This window comes from Halichoerus grypus, chromosome 15, assembly GCF_964656455.1.
Source record: "Halichoerus grypus chromosome 15, mHalGry1.hap1.1, whole genome shotgun sequence".
NCBI lineage: Eukaryota > Metazoa > Chordata > Mammalia > Carnivora > Phocidae > Halichoerus > Halichoerus grypus.
In genome coordinates, this window is record NC_135726.1 from 9638800 (window position 1) to 9651006 (window position 12207).

General features: G+C 44.3%; 1 protein-coding gene across 1 annotated transcript in view; it reads right to left on the minus strand.

Annotated features, from left to right (window-relative positions):
• Positions 1–1485: 1485 nt before the first annotated feature.
• The window catches only part of VAT1L (vesicle amine transport 1 like), a 138873-nt gene continuing 128151 nt past the window's right edge, over positions 1486–12207 (minus strand). The window contains exons 8-9 of the mRNA XM_036070070.2: positions 3473–3556; positions 1486–2389 (exon numbers count right to left, since the gene is read on the minus strand). Coding sequence (XP_035925963.1) covers positions 2291–2389; positions 3473–3556 — 183 coding nt within the window. The 3' untranslated portion in view covers positions 1486–2290. The remainder of the gene's footprint in view (positions 2390–3472; positions 3557–12207) is intronic.

Here is a 12207-nt window from a genome sequence, read left to right on the forward strand (position 1 = left end):
GGAAGAAGGTGCTTAAAACGAGAGTGCATTAAACGGCTAATTTTGGCATTTTCTTTTCTTCTGTTCTTCATGGCATAACCGAACCTTGATAGTCAAACTCTAGTTTTCTCTTCTCACCCTGTATTCTGAAGTGACAAAAGGGTTTTCTTTAACCAACTGCCATTATATATGATGACTGTATTAATTTTGCTAGTTGAAAAACAGATTTGGGGAAGCATGATTTTTTTAACGCCTCTCCTCTGGACAAGAACAAAGGCCATTTGGATTCTGCACATAGAGCTCCCACTCCCCTCGCAGAGGACAGCCCTGATTTGGCCAATGGCTCTTTGTTACCCCAGCCCTAGAAAATGCCATTTCTGTCTAGCTCACCAGGAATGTCACTTGGGTAGTGGTTCTTCTTAAAACCTCATTGTCAGCTTGGTTATGGGAGAAATATGACCAAGAATACAGCATTTAGTGAAAGTGTTGGGCGGGGGGCTGTGACAAACCTCCACATTATCTTTCTAAATGGCCCAGAAATGAAATATTGGTGAGTCCTGGGGTATGAAGAGAAGATGATGTGAGTGTCTTCTTCTGAGATACTCTCATCTCTTTGCTCATCAGATGGAAGCACCCTTTCTTGTCCCCATATTTTACATGTACATTCACAATGAGGAGAAACTCCCTTCAGATAAATATTTGGCATAAATAAGTCACCATCACAAGCTTAGTGCAGGAAAAAAGAACATGATTAATGAGGTGATCGTTCTTATAAAAGGACTTTGGAAATAAAAAGGTAATTGCTGGAATGCATTCCTTCCCATCGTTTGGGGAAAGAGTTGGGTCTATCCTAAGGCTCACTGGTGGAGAGATGGGGCAATCAGGGAGCCCTCCAAGGTGTTCCAGAAGGCAAAGTGACTTGGGGTGCTAATCATGTGGGCTCCTTGTGTCTCCAGCTCTGTTCGTGAGTGAAGGAATCACCATTTGAGCCAAAAGGAGTGGGAGGAGGGAATAAGGAGCCCCCTTGTGGAGACACTGAGCCTCTCTCTCGTCCTTCAGGGGAACTGTTCACCTCAAGACATATCAAGTATGGTGGGCGGGGTATGGGGTTTCTTAAGAGTTTAGGAGCTGGAAAATTAGACAGTGGTGTATAATCAAGTAGTTTGGTCCCTGATTTCCAAAAAGCAGGGGCTTGCAAAGAGTCTGCACCATAATTTTGTATTTTAGAGGAGAGGAACTGCACATTTGGCATCAGATACTGAACATCAACCATTTGTATCGCTAGAGTTTGTTACATGTCAGAACATGCTTTGGCAAGAAAAGAGATACTCATTGATTTTTTTTCCCTAATATGGTCTACCAGGGAGGTCTTCCTTAGGGGATCCTTGGTAAAGGTAGCTGCTCACTACCTGGAAAAGAAAAGAGCAAAATCGGTAATGCCCATGGCAAGCGTGCAAACATAGGCAAATCTCAGTAATGACTTCTGAAATAGTCCCACATGTGGTGAGTTTTCTTAAAATTAAATGAAAATATATATGGCGGGTGGCCGGGGTGGAGGGATTTTGCTCATGAGACCTGGTTTCAGAGGAGAAATCTCTGTGGCTGATCCTCAAACTCATGCTGTTGACCCATCTTCTATCCTGAAAAATCCTGTATTGATGGTTAAGAACCAGTGAAGGGATCAAGCATCAGAGGCTGAGAGGAGAGTGGTTCAACCTTTTGACCAATAAACAACTAAATGGATGTAAGGAAGGTGCCTCTTAAATGGGGAGAGGGAAAGTACTATTTGGAGAGATCCTAAATGTATGGGCTCATAAAAGCACCTCCTGGCCTACCCTCCTTCTGCCAGCCACACTGGCAAGTGCTCTTGTCAGAATCATGGGTGGCTGGCAGCAAAAAGTGTCATTGGCCCGAAGAATTCTAGGACCTGGACAGTGCTTTTATGATAACATCTTTCAACCCAAACTTGTCTTTGCCCTTGTCTGGTCTCATAGGCTTTGGGCTCTGGGCTTGTATTAATTTGCAAGGCTGTTCTAGAACTGTCAAGAAGGACCCAAAGATGGATGGTTTTGAAGTAGGAGAGAGGGGAGAATGTGATACACAGATGAGGGAGGGACATAATACTGCATGGAATGGGCTTGGCACTTAATTTCAAAAACAACAGTGATCAACAGCTTTTAGCTCAGCTGACTGCAGACAAACACAACACACAGTGGACTACAGCATTTGTTCACTGGGGTACAGAAGAGCTTTCTCAACGGGCTCCTCTTGTTCCAAACCATCCTTCACATTCTCCTGCCTGGGTCCTGGGTTACTGGATAAAGGGCATCCGCTCCTTGTTCTCGCTGTCTCCCTCGTGGTCCTCCTCCTCTTCCCCCGCCTCGCTGGTCTCTGTGCTATCATTGGCCATCTGCAGTTCAACAGAGGACGTTTTAGAGGGTCTGCAGTCTGTCTCTTACCTTCTTCAAGCATCTGAGGAAGCCCCTTGGGAAGGACTTCTTTGAGGGCTAAGAGTTAGGGTTGCTTTCTTCCCAGGAAGGCATTGTGGTGCTGGCCGTCTTATGTTGGGTGTCCTAAGAAGCAGACTCTGAGATAAGGATTTGAGTGCAAATATTTGGAATTTGGGAGATGATGCCAGGAAGCACAGGTAGGGAGGGAGGACATGAGGCAGAAAAGGCAAGGAAGTCAGTACAGTGTGTGTTAATAAGTAGGCTCCTACTGTGGGCAACTGGGGCTCAGTCATGCCGGGGACCACTGGGAGCCAGTGAGGGACACACCTCACAGTTGTCCCACATGAGGAGGTAAGAAGACAAGGAATGGCTACTCTGGCATCTCTGGCAGTTATGTACATACTGGCCAAAAATGCCCCTGTGGCTGGGGGCTCTCAGACATAGGGGTCAGGTGCCGGGGGACATGGGGGCACTCAGAGCATCCACTGCACAGACTGGCCAGGGTTCAGATCTCGGTGCTGTCACTTCCTAAGAGCCAGAACAATAATGCTAACACACGTGTGTTTGTCTCCTTTGTTGTCTACATCCCCCCATTGGAATGTCATTTCTGTGAAGACGTGGACTTTGGCTCTAGCCAAAGCCTCATAAGAGCCCTCCTGAGATTCAGGAACAAGGGCCATAGCATATGCCAAGCCAGGCCCTGAGCTGTTACACTCAGAATTGGGCTTTTCAGCTCCTGCTCTGATAAGAATCCCCTGTGGTCAAACAGGCCTTCCTAAAGCCTGAGGGCCCAGTGGGACCTCATGTGTTATGGAGACAGGTGGGAAGATGATGCCAGCCATCCTGCTTAAAAGCAACAAACTGTCCTTTCCCTTTTAGCCTGCATCCCAGTTTTGTGACTAATCGCTCATTTGCACCATCATTTGATTACGTGGGTCTGCTGCGCGAGCCAGAACTGCTTGTATTTCCCCCTACCCGACCTGTGCCGGCACCTGATAGACCCTCTTGTGTTGAACTGAACGGACCCTCTGCTTTTGACTCACCAGTGGAGTCGGGGTCTTCTCTACATCCAGAATTAATTTGCCGATGTTCCCCCGGTCGTGGATCCGCTGCATGGCCTCCTTCACCTGAGAGGAGAAAAAGGGAAGCGCTGGTTGGGTGAGGAGTCGCCCAGGTGGAAAAGCCAAACCATTCGCCGCCCACCTGGGGGCGCTGTGGTTCAAGGTTAGCCGCTAAGCCAGCGATGGTTTGGGACACTGGGTGCAAATAAATTCTGGTTGTGTCACTCACGCACTCCGAGCTTGTGCAAGCCACTTGGCCTTCTGGGTCTAAGAAATGAAAGTGATAGTTCCTGAAATAAGAAGACGAAATTTTCTTAAAAAACAAAAGTCGGGGATGGGGTGGGGTGGGGAGGAGAGTATTGTGAAGTTCTAAGAGACACAGGGCGCATCAGCCAGAGTAAATTTTGACCAGTAAAATTATTTTTTTTCAGAGTCAGTTGTGCCCTGCTTACCAAAATGGTACATAACTCTGATTCATAGTTTAATTAAAATGACCCGTTGCCTAGGCTAAACTATATTCAGGAAAATTCCCTTCGGTGACTCCTGGTTTTTGGGTGGAAATTTTGTTTCCACCTACGTAGAGATTTCTCCAGAACTAGTATTCTCCCCAGAGAAGAAGACCTAGTTTTCCTTTAAATGATGGGGGCTTGTCAAATCAAGCCCCTCTAAAAAAAAGCAAGCGTGTGCCCTCGTCTGATTTATGCTTGAGCATTTCATTCTGTGGCTGTGCGGAGAATGAACTGTAGGGGGCGCTGTGAGGAGAAAATGAGATAAGGAAAGTGTAACACTACCAGACACTGGGCATGAATAGGTCCTCCACATCTCTTAGTGAAATCTAAATGGAAATACAACATCTCTTAATTTTAAAAAATGTTATAAGAGATCTAGCCTAAATATTTTTTCTAAAGTCTCAGATTTTAAAATATTTTTGTTCACTCATTCGGTCCACAAAATATTCATTAAATGTGCTTACAGGCTAGGCGCCATGGTTTTTTTGTTTTGTTTTGTTTTGTTGTTGTTGTTTTGTTTTGTTTAATTTAAGTAAGGTAGGATGTCTGTCTTGGAGGAACTCAATCTGGGGCTGATGGAGTACTGTTTGCTTAAAAAACCAAAGCTGTCTTCTCATTTGGATAAAAACTTGACAGAGACATTAAAATGTGCATACTCTAATTGCTTTTCTGGGACTTATCCTAAAGACATAATTCAAATTGTGGGGGGAAAAACTTACCATACCAAAGATACTCAATCACAGCATTGCTTTTAATGGCAAAACACTGAAGCAAGTTATATATCACAGAATAAGGGAATGGTTAAGTAAACCATGGGTCTTACATTTATGTATGGAATAGAAATATTATGTTGCGATTAAGCTGCTAATTATAAAGAATGTACAGCAGGATTAAAAGCCTTTATAATATTGCTAACCGAGAAAACTGAGGTGCATATTTTTATTTACATCCCCATAAAAACATGGACATCCTAAAATAAGTAGAAAGGGATTTGGATATATGATAAAACATTAGGTAGGGGAAATTAGTGCCTTTTAACTCCAAACATTGCCATTTGGTTATCAAATTCAAATCAGTATTTAATATAAGTTAAATGCATCTTTAAATGTAGTCTTTGGGAAACCTAGCATTGGTTAGCATCAGCCTCTTTTATAGACTGATAGTGTCATATGATTGCTAAATTTCCTGACCCTACTACATATGCCAGTATATTTCTTTTATTTCTGTGGTGAACATTGCTTTTCAAAATGCTGTTATGTCTGGTTATAACAACTCTTTACTGAGAATGTTTAAATATCATGGCAGACAGCTTCCAAAATGGCTCCCAACCGTCCTTTCCTCCAGACACTTACACCCATGTATAATCCCCTTCCCTTGAATGTGGGCTGGACCTCCTAACTTGCTTCTGACCAGCAGAATATAGCAAAAGTGATGGGATGTCACCTCCAAGATTAGGTTATAAAAGACGGATTTCTGTCTGGTAGTCTCTCTCTGACTCTTCTTGCTTTCTTCCTCTGATGACACAAACTGCCATGTTGTGCGCTGCCCTGTGGAGAGGCCCCCATGGCAAGGAACTGAGGGAGACCTCCCACCAACAGCCAATAAGGAAGCAACACCCTCAGTCCAAAAGCCCATGAGGAACTAGATTCTTCCAGCAATCAATGGGAGAGCTCAGAAGCAGATCCTTCCCCAGTTAAGTCTAGTAATGAGACTGTATCCCTAGCTGACACCTTGACTGAAGCCTTGGGAGATCCTAAGCCAAAGGACCCAGCTAAACCATGCCCAGATTCCTCACCCACATAAAGTGTGATCATAAGTGTTGTTTCAAGCCTCTAAGTTTTGGGGGTAATTTGTTATGCAGCAATACATAAGCAACCTTTTTATCTTTCCTACATAATTCTTACCTTGCAAGATCTATATTATACCCATTTTACAGGTAAGTACCTTGATGCTCAAAGATATAAGCAATTTGTCCAAAGATTATGTGGCTATCAGTGACAGAATCGTGGCTCAAACTCATGTTTGTCAGACTTCAAAACTGATGCTTTTTCCCAATTCCACCCAGACTGTGTTTAATTTAATTCTCAAAGGCAGAGGAAGGTGGTAGGTAATGTCTCACATAATGACTTCCCAGAATTCAGTTGTTTATTACCCTGGCAAGTCATTAAGCACCTGGTAACTCCTTGGAGATTCAGAACAATTTTTGTGCTGCTTCTCCAATAAGACAGAGCCTAGGGAAACTGAAAAGCTGTTTTCCTACCAGTTAAAGCGTATTGTGATACTAGAAAAAAGCCCCCTGAATGGCTGGCTCTAATCTGCATATTTTTGGGAACTTTCTTTTCTTTTCTTTCTTTTTCTTTCTTTCTTTCTTTCTTTCTTTCTTTCTTTCTTTCTTTCTTTCTTTCTCTTTCTTTCTTTCTTTCTTTCTCTTTCTTTCTTTCTTTCTTTATCTTATTTATTTGAGAGAGAGAGAGCGCGTGTACAGAAGTGGGGGGGCAGAGGGAGAGAGAGAAACTCAAACAGACTCTGAGTGTGGAGTCCAACATGGGGCTCAATCCCAGGACCCTGAGATCATGACCTGAGCCGAAACCAAGAGCAGACGCTTAACCGACTGGGCCACCCAGGGACCCCTGCGAAATGAACTGACCCCTTGAAGTTCCTTATGTGGGGGACAGTGAAAGGGTTAGGAGTCTTTCCAAGAGGTGACTGAAGTAGTCTGATCCCCAGCCATGCTGTCTGAGTTTACATCTTCTTATGCTGCTCCTGGAGATGTGAAAGAGTCCTTTTGATGACAGCTTAGAAGGAAAGAATTACCATTTTTTTTTTTAGCAATTCTTTACATGTACAGTATGGAGGCATTGCTTAATGTATGAGGCACATACAGTGCTTTTTATCTGCACACCGCGGGTTCACAGAAGAGAAACCTAACGGTGAAAATCGGACTCTGTCCCCGGTCACCATCTGAAAGGTGGGTAGAACCACTTGGGAGCTGAGAGAGCGGTTTCCCCTTTTCAGGACTCTGGACAAAAGCCAGGACAGGGCTCTGCCTCTGTACTCCAAAACTGCCCTCAAATAACCCCATCATAAGGTAGAGTCTGCAGAAAGAGACGTTGCTCCCAAATTACCAGTTTATAAACTGAGGTACCTCGGTAGGTGAGAGTGCCCAAAGCTGGTGGTGAGAACCTCCAAAAAGCTACTTGTTCTCTCTTGGGGCTAGCATTTTTCTAAGATACACTTGTGCTTAAAACCTTTTCCCATCACAGGCGCCTGGGTGGCTCAGTCATTAAGCATCTGCCTTAGGCTCAGGTCATGATCCTGGGGTCCTGGGATCGAGCCCCGCATCGGGCTCCCTGATCGGCAGGAAGCCTGCTTCTCCCTCTCCCACTCCCCCTGCTTGTGTTCCCTCTCTTGCTGTGTCTCTCTTTGTCAAATAAATAAATAAAATCTTTAAAAAACAAACAAACAAAACCTTTTCCCATCGCACTCGAGAAAAGCCTAGCAGACCTGCACTGCCTCGTGCAGGAGCCGCGAGTCACATGGGGCACTGAGCCCTTGAACCGGGGCCAGCACAGACTTCAGTGTGCTGTGAGTGTAAACCACCTGGCCGACTGCAAAGGCTTAATAAGACAATATATACCGTCTCATTCAGAATTGTTGACATCCATCGCACGTTGTGAGGATAACATGTTAAATATTCTAGGTTAAGTAAAACATATTACTAAAGTGAATTTTGCCCACGTTTTACTTTTCTGAATATGGCTACGACAAAATTGAAACTTTGAGCATGGCTCACGTTAGACTTCTGCTGGACGGCACTGGACTTGTTCTTCAGGAGCTGACGTCGGTCACTCTTTCTGGCTTCACTACTTTCTTTACACTTCCTCTGCTCCGGCCACTGGAGACTTATCTGAAGCTCACTGGGCTTCTCAGCTTTATGCCTCTGTATAGATCAGGTTCCTTCCCGGAGTGTGAAGTGCGCTGGTCCTGGAGCTAACTCACATTTGTCCTGTGGCTGGTTTAGATGCGAACCCTTCTAGGAAGCTGCTCTGCACCTCCCACCCCTGCCCCTCGCACTTGGGGTCAAGTCTCCTTTGGGCTCCCTTGGCACCTTGGGCCTTGGGCCAGCTAGTAATGTCACACTTACCCCCAGCTTAGAACTTAGCTGCTCTTCTCTACAGTACAACTCTCTGGACTGGCACCGTGCAGTAGAAATAGGAAGTGAGCTACAGATGTCCTGAAATTTCTCTAGTTACTCCCATTAACAAATGTAGAAAGAAACTGGTGAAATTAATTTTCATAATATATTTTCTTTAACCAGATCTATCCAAAATATTATCACTTTAATATATAATCAACACAATAAAGTCTTAATGAGATATTTTATATTCCTTTTTTTTTTTTCCCTTTTGTACTACGTGTTTGGAATCCAGGGTATACTTGGTACTTACATGTTTCAATTCAGATGAGCCACTCTTCAAGTGCCCAGTGGCTGCACGTGGCTCACGTCTACCATATTGGAGAGGGCAGCTCCAGATGGTGGGACAGTGGCACCAACCTCAGGGACCCCAGTGCATAGGAGTATGTAGCATATGATAGCCTCCAGGATGAATGAATGAATGAATGAATAAGCAAGTGGGTATGTGGAGAAAGTGAGATGCCATGTGGCTGAGCCACACAAGAGGTTTCTGTTTCATCTGGCCCACATCCTAGAGCTCCTGGCCCAGGCAGCTGCCTCTTGGTGGCCTGCTCAGTGCTGTCTGGGTGGCCTAGTGGAGTCTGTTTGTCATCAGGCCATGGCCCCTCACATCCAGTCTGACATACCACCGCCAGCTATGCGGCTGGCCAGATCTGGTGTTGGCAGCTGGATTTTCCAGGGCATACTCAGGCTATCCCAGCCAGAGCTGGTGTCCCATCCAGACAGTGGGAGGAAGTTTGAGTCACATCATTAAAACATCTCAAGATGCCAAGATCCTGAGGACAGAGGCTACCTGAGCTTTTTCTGATACTTCCTGTCCCTGGGAGGCCATCTTGGTACCATCCCAAGTGGATGGTGGCAGGAGGCAGTGAGATCATCACTGAGTCCTAGGCTCTGCTTTGACTCATCAGGGTCATTCCAGCAAGTTGCTTCATCTCTGCTCCTCACCTTCTTAATATGTTAAATGATAACAGCTATTCTATCCATTCATTCATGCAGTCAGTCACTCATTCAAACAGTGCCACAGCCCTGTTCAGGAGCTCTCTCTGTCCTGAAGCCCTCACAGTTTTGTTTATTAAATAGGCTAATCATAATAAAAAGAATCTCACGATTAAAAAATGTGTTCTGGATTTGTTTATTTAGCCCCCATGGATCGCAACCCATCAGAGTTGATCCCGTACCCTTGGTTCACGCTCCAACAAAGTCCACTGGCATTCGAGATGGCATTCACGCATGATCTACAGGAAAAATGAACTGGTTCATACCATGTTTGCAAAGGACCAGTAGTTACAGTCATTCTTACTTCTGTCTGCAGTGGGACTAGAAGAGGAGAGGTGGGGTTTCTGGAAGCCTGGGAAGACAGTGGTGAGTAAACACCTACAAGATCCCCTGCCATCATGAAGTTTATGGTCTTGTGGGAGACATAGACAATCAAAGAATGACTGGAAAAAATATAAGATTGCCCCTTGATAATTCTAAGATGGTGTTATAAGAATGTGGATAGGGGATTTGATCTGGTTGGGAAGATCAGGGAGGGCTTCCCTGAAGAAGTGATAACTGAGCTGGGATTTAAAGGATGAATAGGAAGTAACTAAGACAAAAAAGGAGAGGGACCATTCCAAGCAGAAGGGGCCGAATGTGAAAGGAAAGACTGAGAAGAGACCGGGGGGATGAGGACAAAGAGCAAATGTGAATGTGGGGCAAGATGCTGGCAAGCTTGGTTGGGGCCTTTGGTGCTGTATTCCAAAAAGTTTCCAAGGATACAGTGGCCACACTGACCATACAAATCTAGACTGTCTTTCCACCTCCAGTTGCCTTCTAACCGAGTAGTCCGTTTTGTCACACTTGAGTAATGAGAGTTAACAATGCTCAGTCTTTGTTGGGATCTCATTTAATGTTTCATGGTCTTCAATTTCCTTTTGAATGGTGTGAAAGGCACAAAGTCATTAGGGTACAAATGACACCACTTAATAATCAAAGCATTTGGCTTATGCCATGAATAATAATAAGCCTAGCCACCTAAAATAGGAAAAAAAAATTAAGATGGGTTATTCCATGGATCACTGTGCCTATTAGGTGATAAATTAAAAGGTTTGAAAAGGAAGAAATGAGTAATACTATAATTAAGGAGCACATCTACCAATGTCATCTATGGAAGATTACTCACATTAACAACAGCCATCTTTGGGAAGGCTTAAAATACAAAGTGGGTGTTGAAAAGTAACACATTCATTGCAAGTAGACTTGGAATCTGGAATTTCTGTGTTTTGTCAAGTAGCTCCAGGAGTCTAAAGTGAGTGAGCCCCCAGATCTTGACCTAGATGGAAGAGTGACCAAAGAAGTAAAATGTCAGGGACTGTGGATTGACCCACTTGGGAAGACAGAAAAAAGATTCAGTCAGCTGCTCTTTTGGACCAGTTGCACATGCGGTCTTTGCAACAATGCAGGGTGTGGACTAGGATGCAGAAAAGGAGGTGACAAGGGTGCAGAACTGAAGGAGGCACTCACTCTCAGGGTCATGCAGGTGCTGCGTTAGCACATGAGAGGAAGCCCCTCTTACCTTTTAACCCTTGTCACCTGTCTGGCCCCACCCTAGTTCTGGTCCTCAGGGATGGCTGTTATTTTCTTTAAAAGGGGAAACATTAAGTAGCTTTCAGAAGCATCTGCTTGGCCACTGGATAATGGAGATGCTCCGAGAGGATTTTTCAAGGGGCTGTTAATAGGAACACTGGCTGAAAAGAGATAAAGAACATTCTGAGTGTGAGGAAGAAGGAAGGCAAGGAAGAAAACAAAACTAGAATCTGGATGGAGTAACTGGTCCTTTTTCCTTCATGGGTACTTGGATGACACTGACTCTTTTGACCAAAAATATATCGTGGTCATGAGGGGTTCAAATGAATTAAACATTGAGCCAAAAGCCAGGTTATTCTCAGAAATCTGTAATCCATAATCAAGCCAAACTATATATTCTTACCCTGTTGTATTTTGAACTAAAGCAAAAGATGAAAAACAAGCCAGTGAATTTTCTCCACTGTTTGTTTTATCTTATTTAACCATGTTTCCCACTGTTGGATTTGGATGGTTGGATAGAATTGAAGTGGACACTCAGTGGATGCTTATTCCAACATGAGAGTGTTGGATGCTTATTCCAACGTGAGAGTGAGGTTTCTGGGGAGGAGGAGGAAAGGTTCAGGAGAGAATTCCTGCTCCCTGCAGAAAAATATCTGTTGTACAATCCATAAGAGGGACATTTGAACTGTGATGGGGCACAAAAGAGGACGCTGTTGGGGATGGGACAAGGATGAAAACCAAGGAAGTAACTCTTAGTTTGAGACTTGAAGTTCGAGTAGAAGGTTGTCACTCAGCCAATAGAAGGACATATAACTAATCCAAGGACATATTGCTCAACTCAGAGAATGAGTCATTGATGGCCATAAGAACATGGAGGGTGATGATGAGTTACGCTTTGAAAATCCTCATGAATTGCTTAAGCTCCTCAAGTCCGCTGGACATGGGTAAAAAATAACCTGAGCCCCCTCCCCGTCAGGAAATTCCACATGATGGTGGCAGAACTTGCAAAATATAATTCCAACTCTTTGGTCCTTTGCTTTGACTCTTTTAGCAAAATCCTCTAACTAGGGAGAGTCACTATATTTCTGCTCAGAGAACTCTGGTTCCTTACTAAGAATATAACTACCTTGCTTGCAGATGATCTGGTTTTATTTAGTCACAGATTGATAACTACGCCATTCCATGATAACTGCGGGCTTTCAGCTGGAGCTGCCAGACATGACAGTTTATGGAGAAGGGTTAGAACTCTAAGGAGGCCAGAGACCCTTCAAAATCGTGAAAGTTCTCAGAGGGGTAGCCATGTTTTCAAAAGAATGACAGCCAGACCTGCTGACCTTTAGGAATTACAGGTTAGAAGGCAGAGGTGACTTTCTTTAGGCTTGGAGAGAAAGGGCTTGCTTGCGGGTGTTTGGGGACAATTTTAGTACCTAAGGGAATTGAGA